Below are 17,803 nucleotides of genomic sequence, written 5' to 3'. Positions count from 1 at the left end.
TGGCAGACGGGTGTGTTACTTGGCCTGGGGATCTCTGGCAGTGGTGAGCCTCATCGATGCCAGCGAGTGCATCCCCACATTTGGAGCAGGTAAGGGAGAGTTTTAAATTAAACATGTTTAAAACATTTAAATACTGCTGTCAACCTTCAAAAGTATAAAGCGTCTCCTAATACCTATATGGATGTATTACTATCTCTGGCAGAAAATTCACACTCTTTAAAAAATATATATATTATAGTTTCACAAGATAGTATTACTCAAAGTGTTAATGTAACACAGCTCTGTTTACACGTTTATTTTATTGTTTTATCTTGATCTTATCTTGTTTTGTTCCACTTTTGCTTTGGCAATGTAAACGTATGTTTTCTCATGCCAATAAAGCTCCTTTGAATTGAAATTGAGAGAGAGAGAGAGAGAGAGAGAGAGAGAGAGAGAGAGAGAGAGAGAGAGAGAGAGAGAGAGAGAGAGAGAGACATTGTGGATGGAAGGAGGTCAAGAGGGATTGAGAGATGTGGACTTATGCATATAGGAAGGAGAATAGTTTCATGAAATAGATATTCTGTATGATTCATAATAACTGTGTGTGTGTGTGTGTGTGTGTGTGTGTGTGTGTGTGTGTGTGTGTGTGTGTGTGTGTGTGTGTGTGTGTGCGTGCGTGCGTCACTGCGTCAGACTATGAAGACATCAGAGCCTTTATTCATGGAGGTTATCGGGAGCTGAACAACACTGAAGGTCCTCTAACGACACTGGTATTTGTTTCTGCTCACATGAATTAAAAAAATAAAAATAATTATTATTCTGTCTGCCGTCTGCCAGACAGCAGACAGAGACACCACTCACGTTTCATGAATCTAAATTCCTTGAAGATTCAAAAATAAATAATGCATTAATTAATTAATAATGCATCTTATTTGCCTTGCAGGTCATCAATAAACCATATACATTTTTTGCCCGCCAAAGTAGGAGTGCATGCCTTGGAAGTCTGCATTTTACACCTTTGGGAATTAAGCAGTACAACTTGAAGGAAGAATACCTTTTTTGTCTATAATCCTACCCGTATCAAAGACCCATCTATAAGAGCCCCCAAAGTTTAGCTAACAATGAATCAATTACTTAACAAAGTAACATTTAATGACCTTTGGACAAAATGTAAATGTGTCTCTTTGTGTATGCTAATATACAAAGCTATGATTAGACCTAAATTATTTCATTTCTCATTAAAGAAATAAAAAAATAATCTTCTTAATAATTTGTAAGGGTCCCCAGTTCTGCATAGCCCACGAGGACTTTGACCAGCTGGTTTGGCCCTCTCTTAACGACAAAGACACCGTTGTTCTCATCTACACCGACTCCAGTGAGTATGTGCGATCATACAATGTCAAGCTGAAATGGTCTTTTAGTTTTATCCACCTCTTATGAGAGATTATAGGTCTCTGACATGCGTTGTGTCTATACCCTCTCTTCCCAGATGATGTCTGTGCTGTGGAGGAGCTGGCTGAAAGAGTGAGACAGAAGACGTCCAACCTCCATGTTCTTTGTCATGGACTGGATGGAACCACTGCTACTGTAAGACCAGCTTTTTAACCCATTTTAGGCGGGAACCCATTTTGGTGTTTTAAAGCATTATGTTATACTTTAGCTATTGAAAAATAGCAGATCTACAAGCTCTACAAACTTGAATATATATTCTTTCAGAGCAAATGTTTTAAGTTAAATCTTTGGTTCTGGGGGGTCCCTGGAACAACATATTCTCAGATGGGGGTCAGCAGCCAATTTTTGAGGGTACTTGACATGAAAATGTCACTGACATAGAAAACTGTCAGAATTTAGAAGGAATTTGTAGAATCGTCCCCAGGTCTAAATGGGTTAAAGCTGCTATAAGTGATAATATGTCAAGATTTGAATGACCTTTTTTTTATTATTATTTCCGTATCAGACAGCCAGCAATGGGTAAAACGCTTTCAAAGATTTTCCTAGAAGCTTTGTCATTGGTCGATTTACCGGTCTACTTCCTGCTTGGCTAGTCATTTCGACCGGGGTTTATTTTTTTGACCAATGACAAAGCTTCTAGGAACATTCTTTGAATGCAGATTGTGACCCCTGGATGTGTCACAGAGACTAAATGTTGTGGGAGTGTTTTACTCATTGCTGGCTGTCTGAATAAAATAAAAAAGGTTTTAAAATGTTGACATATTATTGCTTTACTTTAAGCCGGACTTATAGGCCTACTGTAGTTGCGTGATGGCAACACCCATGCGCAACGAAGTATAACTCAGGCAGTTTCATTCAAATAAATATGTGTGTGTGTGTGTGTGTGTGTGTGTGTGTGTGTGTGTGTGTGTGTGTGTGTGTGTGTGTGTGTGTGTGTGTGTGTGTGTGTGTGTGTGTGTGTGTGTGTGTGTGTGTGTGTGTGTGTGTGTGTGTGAGAGAGAGAGAGATTAATGAGAATCCCACATACCATTCCAGGGCAACATCACTCGTCTGTGTTCATCAGTCCTAAACATCACCTGGCCTTCGTCTGTTCCACAAGACTCACTGCACATGGTAACGCACGCATGTTACGTCATGATGATGTACGATATTTTAATTTTATTATTTTTTGTCCTGTTTGTCCTTGTTTCGTTGGGGGGTGTACGCTGTTTCTTTGTGTTTGTGTTTCTGTGATGCTTTGTGATGTTTTTAAAAAAGAAAAAAATGGGTGCAAAGATTTACTTGTCAGATGTGCTGCTTTACTGTCCCCAATTAAAAACTATATATATATTTAAAAAACAATTATGATGTACATAGAGCGCCCCTCACTTCACACGGGTGTGAGTTTTTTTTTAATGAAAGCGCCTGAGTCTCTCTCTCTCTCTCTCTCTCTGTCTCTCTCTGTCTCTCTCTCTCAGTACCGGGAGCTGTCCACCAAGTTGGTGCTGAACGCAGTGAGCACCGGAGCGCATGTCCTGAACGGGAAGATTTACCAGAACCACATGATCGACGTCCAGGTGACCAACACCAAGCTGTACCACAGAGCCATGCGCCTACTGCAGGTCTGTCCCCATTAACACCAAGCTGTACCACAGAGCCATGCGCCTACTGCAGGTCTGTCCCCATTAACACCCGCTGTATACCACAGAGCCTTACTGCAGGTCTGTCCCCATTAACACCAAGCTGTACCACAGAGCCTTACTGCAGGTCTGTCCCCATTAACACCAAGCTGTACCACAGAGCCATGCGCTCTGTGGTACACGCACGCAGGCGGTTGCTTAGCAGTTGCTTAGCAGTTGATGGCACCAAACACAAAATAAATCAACAGCAAGTCTGTCTGTCTAGAAACAAGAAATGTAAAAGAAAAAAGAAGAAAAAAAGAACCTGTGTTCTAATGGATCCAATGTAGTTATTATTTAGTCACAAGCTCTTGTGAATACTTTTCATCGGTTCAATATTTATATATATAAATCAATTTAAACAGATCTACAAGTTCACAAAGTGTTGCATCGCAACTTGTTGTGAGTTTGCAGATCGGCTACTGTTGCGTGACACTGTAGTATGATGAAGTAGTATTTACAAAAATAATTGATAATATCATTGGCTGACAGCAATACTATCATCTATTCTTCTGTAGAAGCTGAGTGGGGGTCCCGAGGCCCACTGTGAGAGGGCTCTGCTGAGAGCCATCTACCGCTCAGAAGAGCTGCCGGCTAGCATCACTTCCTGTGACCTCACCACACACACACTCACTGCCGGCACCAGGAGCAAGGTACGGAGTTAGATGGATGGATGGATGGATGGGTGGATGTATGGGTGGATGGATGGATGGGTGGGTGGGTGGATGGATGGGTGGATGTATGGGTGGATGGATGGATGAATGGGTGGGTGGATGGATGGGTGGATGGGTGGGTGCATGGGTGGGTGGGTGCATGGGTGGGTGGATGGATGGATGGATGGGTGGGTGGGTGGGTGGATGGATGGGGTGCAGTACTTAGTTTAGACAGTTTTTGGTTTAGACTAGTCATTGGTTAGACCAGTCATTAGTCCTACAACTACAACCTATCTCAAACCCTCACCCTAAACCTAACCTCCCACGGGGCAGCACACCTAAACCTAACCTTAACCCATGTCTAACCAATGTCTAGTCTAAACTATAAGTATGCACCCCGATGGATGGATGGATGGATGGATGGGTGGGTGGATGGATGGGTGGATGGGTGGGTGCATGGGTGGGTGGGTGCATGGGTGGGTGGATGGATGGATGGATGGGTGGGTGGGTGGATGGATGGATGGATGGATGGGTGGGTGGGTGGATGGATGGATGGATGGATGGATGGGTGGATGGATGGATGGATGGATGGATGGGTGGGTGGGTGGATGGATGGATGGATGGGTGGATGGATGGATGGATGGATGGGTGGGTGGGTGGATGGATGGATGGATGGATGGATGGATGGGTGGGAGGATGGATGGGTGGTGGGCGCTAATATTTTAAAGTCTATCTCATGTTGATTAGGTGATGTAATGGTGACAAACGGTGCCAACACAAACATTAAACACCATTAACAATAAAGAGACAATAAGCCTGGGCCGTGGCTCAGCAGTCCAGGCACCTTGGCTGGTAATCCAGTCTGGCAGTGGGCCGCGGGTTCGACTCCCGATCCCGACGGCCTTTACTGCATGTCACTCCCCCATCTCTCTCCCCACCTACTGTCTGTCCCTCTATAAAAAATATAAAATAAAGGCAGAAGCCACAAAAAAAAACATTTAAAATAAATATGTTTATTTTACAAAATTAAAAGACAAAAATTAAACCTGTGTATAGGAGGGGCTAGCGCCCCTCAAAAAGTGTCCACATCCCTCCTATGAGACACTGATCGAGAACAATGGCACCATTTTATCATGAGCCTTAGTGAGGACCAATTATATGATACAGTATAGTTGAAAATGGGTGAAGTCGTCGTTTAACAGCTCCCCCAAGCGCTCATCATGACCATCAAAGCAGCCGCCCATTAGCTGGGTGAAGCTGAATTTCCCCACGTGGGATTAATAAATGTCTCCAAATCAAATGGATGGATGGAGAGAAATTGAGGGATGGTTGAAGAGAGACGTGAAGGGAAGGGAAGGGAAGGGAAGGGAAGGGAAGGGAAGGGAAGGGAAGGGAAGGGAAGGGAAGGGAAGGGAAGGGAAGGGAAGGGAAGGGAAGGGAAGGGAAGGGAAGGGAAGGGAAGGGAAGGGAAGGGAAGGGAAGGGAAGGGAAGGTGAGGTAATCACTCTGTTTGTGTATTCTCTGTTCAGGTGGTCCCCCTGGCTTTGATATGTCTGCTGACTGGCCGTTCCATCCAGGAGGCACAATCTCACTTGGAGAGTCGACCCTGTGTACGCGACACTGTGGAGGCTTGTCTGTCATGACTCATAAGCAACTGCACGCACGCACGCACGCACGCACACACACAGACTGCTGTCTAACTGCTGTCTCTGCTGTCTAAATATCTCTGCACCTAACTCCAAAATGTACAGGATGTTCAGGAAATTAAGTAAACCTTATATTTTGAAAACAAAGCAATACTGCCTCATTAAAGTTGGTGCTGTGACTTTATATATTGTCAATTACTTGCATGAAAATGGGAGAGGTGGTTAGTTGCTTTATAGTAGTACACACACACACACACACGGACGGAGTGCAAAACCCCATGCCTTCGGCCTGGTGGAGACAATGATTGTATGTCAGATAGCAGCAGGGACACAGGAGGTTTGGTTAGATTGGGTTTTTATGGAGAGTCTTGGAGCACACTGCACCATGAGCTACAGTAGCATGCCCTCTTACTGTTAAAATGATCCAGAAAAGACAATCTGAACCCCATCCACACCACTTGTGACAGCACTCTCCAGGCCCATGATGGCCTAGCTTAGTCCTCAAGTATGGAGGTTATCAGATATGTAGAGGGGATAAGGGGGGACTCCCTCTTGAAGTACAAAAAAGTAATAAGATCAAGGCAGGAAAGATAGTGCTTTTAGCTTTTAGAAAAAGTATGAAGAATAAAACACACTGAATAGTCTATACTGTAGGTAGGCTGAGGAGATGAAACTGGTTATACTGCTTTTAGCACTATGGCCACTATCATGGCCAGGGCTTAAGTGCTGCCGACACCTTCCTGGCCGGTTGCTATTATCTTTTTACCGGTAACAAGAAGACTCACCCCGGTGCGTGCCCGTTTTTCCTCCCGGAATTTTCCCCAGTGAGGGGGATAACTTTGTAATATGCTATTGGCTGTTTGTATTCTTTTTGGAAAAATATAAAAAGATACTCCTGTGGAAAGGTTATTTAATATTACATTTATTGACCCTGCTATAAACAATTTAGTATTATTTAGTATATATGTAAGGTTTTGCCCCCTCAAATGGTACCTCGTCAGATAATCCCCACATATCCTACAACAACTTCTGTGAACAGACTTCACTGTAGTAGCTTTTCATAAATTATATTTGTACTTAGGCTGTCTGCTGTCATGAAAGTTTATAGTTAGAGAAATTCAAAATCCAGCCGTCTGCTGTCCAGCCTCTTCCACCCCTCACTGGGGAAAATTCTGGGAGGAAAACAGAAACGGGGTGAGTCTTCTTGTATTCCTTTTTACCTGGGCACAGGTAAACGAGCACACTGTACTTTTGTTGTTGTTGCAAATGTCAATGAAATATTCAATCAGGCCCCTTTTCCACCAGTTGGTTCCCAATGGGAACCGGTTCAGTTCTTTTTGGTTTTTAGTCCATGAGCCAGAGCTAATTGAAACGTTAATTATGAATTGAGTGGGCAAAACCATACCTATATTAGATTGTTATCACCGTGAAACTTCCCCAATTGAGTACTTACATGAAGACAATGATCTATTGTATTAAATTTTTTTTTTCATTTTTAAATATGCAAATGAGGCATTATGTAGGAAAATATGCAAAATAATCGAAAATATGAAAAAGCTACTACTGTGGAAGGGTTATCATGTATTAATTTACTTGTATTGATCCTATAAACAATTTAATATAGGGTATAGTTTGCCCACCAATTCTGGAGCTCTGGCTCATGGACTAAAAACCAAAAAGAACTGAACCGGTTCCCATTGGGAACCAACCGGTGGAAAAGGGGTCTCAGTGTGTGACTTGCACAGTATGCACAGTCAACACAGGAGACAAATGTATTCCTATCATATATGATAATATCATGACATTTTCACAGTTGTGTACTTTACAGTAGAACTAGCTAAACACACAGCAGACACAGCACCGCTGCTCGTGTTTTTGGGGACAGAGAGAAAAGGCCAGTGCTTGTGTTTCCTAAAGCAACAAATACTTAAATACAGTAAACCCGTTAATTCCAATCCACACACACACACACACACACACACACACACACACACACACACACACACACACACACACACACACACACACACACACACACACACACACACACACACACACACACACACACACACACACACGTTTAATTTCCTGTAAGCAACATTGAATCCCAGCATACACAGTAATATAGGCCTATAGACTCCAGGCACGTGCAGAGAGTGTTAGCGGGGCAGGGGCACTTTTGGACAAAAATTGTGAAAATAGCAGATCTACAGACATGTTGAGAGCTTGTAGATCAGTTATTTTCGGGGCGCAACCCAGCACTCTATCTACTGGAGATGCGGTACGACATGGATTTAGAAACAAATTAGTTCAGAGCAAAATGCTGCGCTCAAGTTCAGGAGACTTCGGGGAAAAAAGCAATTCTCCTGAATGCTGCCCTCCGGCATGGCATGGAAAGGGGAGGAAGGCAGTTGCATTTCTATCGCCATAGTAAATGCTGCATTCGTGGTCTGGAAAGGGCAGTTGGTTTACAGACGGGTATTTTAATTATTATATGTTTCAAAACATAAAAAATAAACAATATGTTTCTAATTTCTTGAATTAATAAAAGAAAGATCTAAGTAATTCCATAAATTAGAAAACAAATGTTTAAGAAGTAATGAACATAGCCTATCTAATCTACAAGCTCACTATGCGGCCAGAAGTGATGCTTTGTGAACTTTCTCTTTTGGGTCACAGGCTAAAAGGTGTTATTATCATCATCATCATCATCATCATCATGACATCATCATCATCATCATCAATTGTCAATCATTAGTGACAATGACATGTGCCACTTTGTACACAGGAGGGCACTATAGCATAGCTTAAGCACTTAGTAGTAGCCGGTGGGCCGGGGCGGAGTAAAACGAGCGCACCCTAGAACATGGTGTCCTAACAATATTAGCCCTGAGTATTAGTATTAGCCTTAGCCCCCCCCCCCCCCCCCCCCCGCCAGGCTCAGCCACTGACACTGACAGACAGTAGTACTGTTTTCCCTTTGTTTTGCATTTCTCTCTCCCAGATTAGATTTCAAATTTACTTGTTTTGTTGTTGCCTGCAGCATCATTCTCTGCTGCACGCTGGGGGCTGAACACAATGCACATTTAACACAGCTGTGTTCAATTTACATTTTGCCTCCATCCATCCTCTCCCTTTCAGCTCCAGTCTTTCTTTGTGGGAATAGCGTTTGGGTCGCCTTCTAGCTACTCCACCACTGGCTTCTCTCTCTCTCTCCCAGAGCCGTATAAGGCTCTGCTCTCTCCGAGTCGTTCCACTCCTCCGCAGCAGTCTCTGTCTAACAGCACACAGTGACTATATCAGCAGCAGCCAGCAGCTGTTGAACTTCAGGTGAGAATTACTTTTGTGTGTAAAACTTTTAATCTTCTGCATGTTGTCACGGATGCGCGGCCTGGTATTTCTAAAGTAACTTAAGTATATTATGCTTAAACTGTTCAACCTAACGCTAACCTTATTCCGTTCCCTCACTCCCTACGCTCATTCTGTAGCTCCGAATGAGCGCAGGGACTGAGGGAACGTATCGGGGCTACAAACAACACAGAAGCCAGGCATGATTTAAGTCTTTGCTTTCAGTGCTTTCAGTGGTCCTAGCTGCTAATACTTAGCGCGCGTGCGTGCGTGATGCGTGTGTGTTGATTAACTATAGTCATTGTAGAACAGTCAACTCAGTGGTTCTCAACCATGCAGTGGTCCTTGAACTTGGGTTTTGTACCATGCAAAATAATGTTTGCTTTCGCCATCTTTGTTGAAGAAGAGTCTGGGCATTATTGTAGACTTTTCTTCAAGGTCTGACTGCGATACAAGCCGGTTAGGTTTCTGGTTTCAGGACTTCAGTGTTTTGTACCATACAATTGTATACATCTATAGTATGTAGCCCCATATGTTCCCTCTCCCTACGCTCATTCTGTAGCTCCGAGATGAGGTCACACACTGGGCCCCTCCCACCGCGTTTCAGAAACGGCGCAAGTTTCCGCTATGTAAGTTTCTTACCCTGACGCCACGATTAATCCAAACGTGAAGGGGACGTGAAAAAAAATAGAAGTTGAATTTCATGTTGTAGGACCTTTTAGTGATCTTATATAAAATAAATTGCTGAATGATGCCTTAATTGAACATTTGCTACTGGTGTCTTTTCAACAGACCAGAGATCTACTGCAACAAGACAGATGTCCTCCAAAACACTTTCAACGATACCAGAGGAACAGAGAGAGATGGACAAGGGACCTGGACTGCTTCATGCAATGCTACAACCTGTAATAAAGTTGTACAGGATAGGTATGTACTGAAGTTGTCCCGTCTGCTTTAATGTGACACCGCAACTATGATTGCTCCCAGGGCAGCCTGTGCAGATTTGTTTATAGGAGGAAGAAAATAAATAAAATAAAATATCTCAGCTGAGAGATGGCCCCTCTATGCCCAGAAAACCATAGGTCTCTTTCTAGAACAAATAAAGAGGATAGAGCACGGAGGTGTGGCCCGGTCCCCTGCGGGAGGTTTGCACATGCTCAGTGTAAACAGGATCTGCGATGACGGAGTGTTCCAGCCTTAGAGTATATATGAATAGAGAAGGCACCCAGAGGAAACGCTGAGGCGAAATGGACATAGTGGCCGAATGAAGGTATTGCAGTTGGCCCCAAACACATGAACACGCTGGTCCGTTGACTATCATTGTGCACGTTGACGACGGATGCACGCTCGTGCGCGTTCAACGGCAGCGAGTTCATGTGTTTGGGGCCACTCACTATTGCAATCCATCCCATAATGCACTCTGTTCCTACCCGGAAGGAGGAGTGAAATCGCCTCATGTGCTTTTGAGCATGCAAGTGGATGGAAGGAGAACTCGGATGACGTCTCTATTCATATATACTCTTAGGTTCTAGCAGAGGTGCTAGATAGAAAGCTCATAACTTGTGATGTAAATAATGAGATCCAGAACAGTTGAGAATTAAACAGCAGTCACCCTTCCATTTTCATATGTTTTATATCATCCACAGCACTTGAATGAACAGTATCCATGTTCCTTTGTCATTTCACAAAATAAAAGTTTGACACATGTAATAAAGAACATGGAAAGGAAAATATACAAAAACATTAACATTTAGTAAATGTACTTGTCCTTTATCTTTCAGTCTGTTATACACAATTTTTTTTCCATTTTTCCATTTGATATACTTTTTAAAATAAAAACAAAATCAACTTTGTACTATTCTCTTTTTTTATATCCTTTTTATTATTTATGTTCAGGGTCAGCAACTCTCATGCACCTCTAGTACCTCTGCTGGAACACTCCATCATCGCAGTTCCTGTTTACACTGAGCATGTGCAAACCTCCCGCAGGAGACCAGGCCACACCTCCGTGCTCTATCTTTTTTTTGTCCTAGGTCTCTTTCAGACTACCCTAACATTAACTTAAAGGTAACTGGAGGTTATGCAATAACTGTGGTGATGTAAGTAGTGCAAGCGAGCATTTGCTTACGATATAACCTCCAGTTTTTCATTAATTTAATCAAATAAAACTTCGCATAGAACATGCTTTTAACCAAGCTGCAATTAATTAAAGATCCTGTGACTATATGCAATAGACTATATTGCATATAGTTTATCGGTGAAAAAAAGTCTCTGTAGTAAAATAGTTTTTACTTTCGGAGTGATTGACCTGAATCTATCATGTCTACATTTTCTATCTCAGATACCAGTCCTGCCCTGCCCTCTGTTAAACCAAGACGCCACTACTGTGACCAGTGTGGGAAAAGCTTCACTTCATCTTATCTTCTCAAAATACACAAAATATTTCACACTGGAGAGAAGCCTTACTGCTGTGACCAGTGTGAGAATAGCTTCTCTTCATCTTCTTTAAAATAATTCACACTGGAGAGAAGCCTTACTGCTGTGACCAGTGTGAGAATAGCTTCTCTTCATCTTCTTTAAAATAATTCACACTGGAGAGAAGCCTTACTGCTGTGACCAATGTGGGTATAGATGCACTACAAACGTCAAGTTTAAAATCACACCAGAGGCTCCATACTGGAGAAAAGCCTTACAGCTGTGACCAATGTGGGAAAAGCTTCGCTGTAAGTTCTAGCCTTGTAGTCCACAAGACAACTCACAGTGGACGGAAGCCTTTCGGCTGCGGACAATGTGGGAAGTTTTTCTCTTTGCCTCAGGGTTTAAAAACACATGAGTACACCCATATTGAGAAAGACCGTATCGTTGTGACCAATGTGGGAAAAGCTTTACCTTCAAAAGTTTTAAAACACATAAGTACACCCATACTGGAGAAAGACCGTATCGCTGTGACCAATGTGGGAAAAGCTTAATTCAAAGTACTCATCTCAAAATACATCCGTGGTCATCATATGGGCATACCTAACAATGGATGCCAAAAAATCCTTTAAAACGGTTTTTAATATTTAATATCATATTGTTTATTTCCCTCAAACGTATTTCTAATGGTTTGAGCACAAATCACCACCCTGATGTAACCAATCCATGTCATTTCGTCTGGCTTCTAAAGCAGTTTTAGCTGCAGTACCACAATGTCCTGATGGGTGGGGGTGCTGTATCTGCAAATTATTTTCTCCGCCTCATCCCAACTACTCCCCTCCCATCTTTGATTCATAATAAGATCCCCCCCCCCCCCCCCACCCCCCAACAATCTCCAAAGACAACAAAGTAGGGACTAGGGAGATACCTATGACATCACGAGTAGCACCAAATAAGTTGGCCTGTTGTGAGACCACTGTACATACAAAAAACCCCAATTATGATGAGAAATCCTGATTGTTCAAAATTGGGTATTTGTGGGGATAGAAGATCACAGAGAGGAGGCCAGAAAAACAAAAAAAAATAGAAGTTGAATTTTTGTAGGACATTTTAGTGATCTTATAAAAAATTGCTGAATGATGCCTTAATTGAACATTTGCTACTGGTGTCTTTTCAACAGACCAGAGATCTACTGCAACAAGACAGATGTCCTCCAAAACACTTTCAACGATACCAGAGGAACAGAGAGAGATGGACAAGGGACCTGGACTGCTTCATGCAATGCTACAACCTGTAGTAAAGTTGTACAGGATAGGTATGTACTGAAGTTGTCCTGTCTGCTTTAATGTGACACCGCAACTATGATTGCTCCCAGGGCAGCCTGTGCAGATTTGTTTATAGGAGGAAGAAAATAAATAAAATAAAATAAAATATCTCAGCCGAGAGACGGTCCGCCCCTCTATGCCCAGAAAACCATAGGTCTCTTTCAGGCTACCCTGACATTAACTTAAAGGCAACTGGAGGTTATGCAATAACTGTGGTGATGTAAATGGTGCAAGCGAGCATTTGCTTACGATATAACCTCCAGTTTTTCATAGAACGTGCTTTTAACCAAGCTGCAATTCATTAAAGATCCTATGGGGGGGTGGGGGTGACATGACATTGCATATAGTCTATCGGTGAAAAAAAGTACAATAGTTTTTACTTTCTGAGTGATTGACCTGAATCTATCATGTCTACATTTTCTATCTCAGATACCCGTCCTGCCCTGCCCTCTGTTAAAGCAAGACGCCACTACTGTGACCAGTGTGGGAAAAGCTTCACTTCATGTTATATTCTCACAATGCACAAAATAATTCACACTGGAGAGAAGCCTTATTGCTGTGACCAGTGTGAGAATAGCTTCTCTTCATCTTCTTATCTCAAAAAACACAAAATAATTCACACTGGAGAGAAGCCTTACTGCTGTGACCAGTGTGGGTATAGATGCAATACAAAGTCAAGTTTAAAATCACATCAGAGGCTCCACACTGGAGAAAAGCCTTACAGCTGTGACCAATGTGGGAAAAGCTTCACTGTGAGTTCTAACCTTGTAGTTCACAAGATGACTCACAGTGGACGGAAGCCTTTCGGCTGCGGACAGTGTGGGAAGTTTTTCTCTTCGCCTCAGGGTTTAAAAACACATGAGTACACCCATACTGGAGAAAGACCGTATCATTGTGACCAATGTGGGAAAAGCTTTACCTACAATGGTTTTAAAATGCATAAGCAAACTCATGCTGGAGAAAGACCGTATCGTTGTGACCAATGTGGGAAAAGCTTCACCCAAAGTCCTCATCTCAAAATACACCAGAGAATTCACACTGGAGAGAAGCCTTACAGCTGTGACCAATGTGAGAAAAGCTTCAGTGACATGTCAAATTTCAAAAAACACCAGAGGCTCCATGCTGGAGAGAAGCCTTTCAGCTGTGATGAATGTGGGAAAAGGTTCACTCAATATCCTCATCTCACAATACATCAAAGAATTCACACTGGAGAGAAGCCTTACAGCTGTGACCAGTGTGGGAAATGCTTCACTTCAAAGTCATATCTCAAACATCACAAACTAATACACAGTGGAGAGAAGCCTTATTGTTGTGACCAGTGTGGGAAAAGATGCAGCCAAAGTGGCAGCCTCATATTACATAAGCGAATTCACACTGGAGAGAAGCCTTACAGCTGTGACCAATGTGGGAAAAGCTTCACTCTGAGTTCTAGTCTTCTAGTCCACAAGAGAACTCACACTGGAGAGAGGCCTTACGGCTGTGATCAATGTGAAAAAAGCTTCACTCTGAGTTCTGGTCTTCTAGTCCACAAGAGAACTCACACTGGAGAGAAGCCGTTCAGCTGTGAAACATGTGGGAAGGCTTTTGCTCGTCTTGACGTTTGGAAAATCCATCTCTTGAGCCACCAAAAAAGTCACACTGGAGAGAAGCCTTACTGCTGTGATGAATGTGGGAAACGGTTCTCTCTAAAAAACGGTCTCAAACGACACCAAAAGATCTTTCACACTGGAGAGTAGGGATGCAATATTTTCCTCCTCTATATGGATTTATTTATTTATTTTTTATATATAATGTTTGATATGAAACTGCGTGACTATGGTTTTTAAAGCAGTGTTCCACAAACACTGCTTGGGTCGCATACCAATTATTAAGGGTCACAAGTATTACATTTTGGGGGGGGGGGGGGGGTCTCGAGCTAAAGACTTTTGGAAAATGTTTGGGAAGCACTGGTTCTGGCAGCCATTCTCAACATTGTGGGCCTCAGAGCACCTCCTAGTGGTCTGCAGAGGTACCTCCCAAATAGTTTAAACTATTCATTGAAAAATATTAATTTTTTCTCCCCTTTTAGTTCTCATGCATTTCGATTTAGCAGATAAATTATCATATCTCAATAAAACGAGTTAACGGCATATTTGATTTGACAGATTATTACAAATATAGATTTTTGAATGGTTCAATTAAATTACATGTTTCCTGGTCATTTATTTCTTCTTTGGGGCATCATCTCTGCCTTGCAAATTTCCGGACTATAAGCCGCACCTGAATATAAGCCACACCAGCCAAATTTAGGGAAAATCCCATATACAAGCCGCACCGGACTATAAGCCGCAGCTACGTTAGCTCAGAGCCTGAGATGGCTCTGCGTTAGCTGTAAAAATCCATAGATAAGCCCCACCGTTGTATAAGCCGCAGGGTTCAAATCATGGGTAAAAAGCCGCGGCTTATAGTCCGGAAATTACGGTAGTTTTGTTTATCTGTCTGCCACCCTGCCTGTGAGCTACTTTTGTTTTCTTTAATAAACAATCTTCTAAACTATTCCTGTTTTCCTGGTTCATGTATTTGATTGCATTATTATTAACACAACTTCATAACAACCTGTAGGGTAGTTCTAGGTTTAAGACTGATTCACAGAATAGTCAACATAACCATAATGCATCGGTAAGAATGCATGGACAAAGTATATAGTGCCGTTTAAGCCTTTAATTGTTCTTTTGTAAACACAAGCATGTGGGGAATTGAGCCAGGAGTTGGTGAGACTGAGAAAAACAATTATCATACAATTCAACATTACATGGGTAGGCCTACCACTATAGAAGGTTCCGTCCCTTAAATGTTTTCTGTAGTACATTGCATCTGTAGGCTAGTTGACATCCAACAGGTTGTCAATAGTGTCATAATAACGGCAAGACATTTCCTACGAGCATCTGATGAAAGCTGAGAACTGATACCCCACGCATATGATATGCAGTGTTGGGACGTAACGTAACGTAAATAATGCGTTACAATAACGGCGTTACGTTCGGAAGTAATGGTTGCTGTAACGCGTTATTTTTTTAAATTCAGTAACTTGTTACTGTTACTACATGGTACGTTATTCCGTTACTCTTCCGTTATTTTTCATGTAGTCTCGATCGGGGAGAATGAGAAGAACTGTCATGCTTGCCTTGCGGGCGAGAAGGAGGAGGAGGAGGAGGAGTGTGCGTTTTTGTGTGTACTACACGTGGTGATGCGCAAGTTTGTTTACTCTTGACTATAGTGTCATGGCGGCGCCCATGGCCATATCGCGTTTCAAATGGATATATTCCTCCTTATTTCCTTCAGCTGCTCCAATCCAGCACAAAGCACATAGTCAAAGTAAGTTGTTGAGTCTCAGCTCCCACCGGCTATACCACCGTGTGTTTGTTTGTCGGTCGCGCGTGTGTGTGTGACGTGTGCGCCGTGTATGCACATCATGTGAGCGAGAGAGAGAGATAGACAGACAGACACTGAAAGAGGCTGCGCACGTGTGTGTGTGTGTGTGTGACAGTGTGCGTAGCCTACTTTTGAGTGAGAGAGAGAGAGACAGACAGATACTGAAAGAGACTTTGCGCGTGTGTGTTTGATTATCAAATATTAATTCTGGTTTTGGTCTTACTTTGTTTATAAATCCAGACTCAAATTAGTATTGCCACCACCACCAATAAGAGCAGTGGAACTGGAACCCTCATGTTGTGTGTTGGTTGTAGCCTACTTGTATTTAGTTGTTTGCTATAAATATGTATTGATAGGCCTACATAGCATCATCAAAATCACCACCAGTCCCCCCTGCTATTGGTATTATTGTCTCCACCAGCCGAAGGCATGGGGAGAGTATGTTTTGCACTCCGTCCGTCCGTCCGTGTGTCCGTCCGTCCGTCCGTGACCAGCTAATCTCAGCCACCGTTAACCCGGTCGATGCCAAATTTTGCACACACACTCCCTGGATGCCAACCATGAACCTCTGCCCCAAACTTTCCAGAACGGCCTGTTATAGCGCCACCAGGAGGCCGCTTTGTGCAAAACAGGTTTTTGCACAGCACACCTACAGATTTTGTCCAAACATCACGCAAATTGGTACACAGTCTCTCTAGAGCCATTCAACCAAACCGGTCTTTCATATTTCTCACACTCCATCCTGATTGGTTAAGATTGGCTTCCAAAGTTCACAGGAGTGCTCAGTTTCAAACAAAATGCTGCAAATCATGAACACATCGCGTGATTTCCGTGAAATTGTGCACCCACATTCCCACTAGGCCGAGGACAAAATGCCACATGAACAATTTCAACTCAGCCTCAAGGTGGCGCTATAACTGGCCGAAAAGTGTTTTTACCTCTAACTGCACGGATCTGTGGATAACCTGGTGGAGACCTGTGCCCAGAAGGGCACTTTTTCTTTATCACTGTACTGAACTGAAGGCATGAATGAATGGCCTGGAAGTGGGAGCCCGTTTTTCTTTTTGAGTGGTGCAACCACTCCTATTATAGACAACTATGTGTGTCCCTGGCTGGCTGGCTGTGTCCCTGGGTCTGAGCACGGAAATAGCATATTTTGGATGTGTTTTGGATGCGGGGCAAAGTAACTTTTTCGTTACTTTTCGGCTCGGCTCGCCGGTGCCGGTGCCGGTTCCGGCGAGCCGAGCCGAAAAGTAACGAAAAAGTTACTTTTCAAAGTAACGTTTTACTTTTTGGTTTAAGTAACAGTAAAGTAACTAAGTTACTTTTGAAATGATGTAACTAGTAACTGTAACTAGTTACTTTTTAAAAGTAATGGTCCCAACACTGATGATACGCCACACATTGTAGCCTACATACAGTTTGATTATCGTAGTATTAATAACCTAATGACTTGTTTGCCTTACTGTTATTACTTATGCTGCTGCAACGTTTGAAAGACTTCTTACATTATAACATTAGTTATCCACATGTGCATTGTCGTTCGAAAATCTAGTGTGCTGTGCCCTGGGTGTGCTGAGCCTACTCAGAAGTTGTGGCATGCCAACCATTCCAGTGCGATCCCAAATCATGCGTCCTGCGTCCCTGTTGAAGACCCCTGGTTCGACAGGTAATCAGAACAAGAGGTGACCGCGCTTTTGCGGTGGCAGCCCCTGAGCTTTGGAACAACCCCCCCCCCCCCCCCCCATATTAGAGCTGCTCAAACAATTAACATTTTCAAATCCCTTCTTAAACGCACCTTTTTTTCCTGGCTTTTAATGTGAACTGATTTTAACCTTTTTAGGCACTCCTGTACCTCCTGTATCCATGTCCCACGTTGATTCTATATGCTATGTTTCTATGCTTTGAATTTTTGT

At 42.8% G+C, this 17,803-nt stretch overlaps 1 protein-coding gene across 1 annotated transcript in view; it reads left to right on the top strand.

The window, feature by feature from the left end:
• gckr (glucokinase (hexokinase 4) regulator) overlaps positions 1-17,576 on the top strand; it is a gene marked incomplete at both ends in the record, with an annotated part of 26,075 nt that extends 8,499 nt beyond the window's left edge. Inside the window, 9 exons of the mRNA XM_083758912.1 lie at positions 1-89; positions 673-749; positions 1,258-1,354; positions 1,469-1,566; positions 2,467-2,544; positions 2,889-3,032; positions 3,608-3,742; positions 5,272-5,352; positions 17,541-17,576. The exon at positions 1-89 is cut by the window's left edge and continues 9 nt beyond it. Of these exons, the coding sequence (XP_083615038.1) occupies positions 1-89; positions 673-749; positions 1,258-1,354; positions 1,469-1,566; positions 2,467-2,544; positions 2,889-3,032; positions 3,608-3,742; positions 5,272-5,352; positions 17,541-17,576 (835 nt within the window). The remainder of the gene's footprint in view (positions 90-672; positions 750-1,257; positions 1,355-1,468; positions 1,567-2,466; positions 2,545-2,888; positions 3,033-3,607; positions 3,743-5,271; positions 5,353-17,540) is intronic.
• Positions 17,577-17,803: the final 227 nt, after the last annotated feature.

This window comes from Protomyctophum parallelum (genome assembly GCF_964188405.1).
Source record: "Protomyctophum parallelum genome assembly, chromosome: 23".
Lineage (NCBI taxonomy): Eukaryota > Metazoa > Chordata > Actinopteri > Myctophiformes > Myctophidae > Protomyctophum > Protomyctophum parallelum.
Note: the sequence above shows the minus strand (reverse complement) of the source record. Positions and strands in the feature narration are given on the sequence as shown.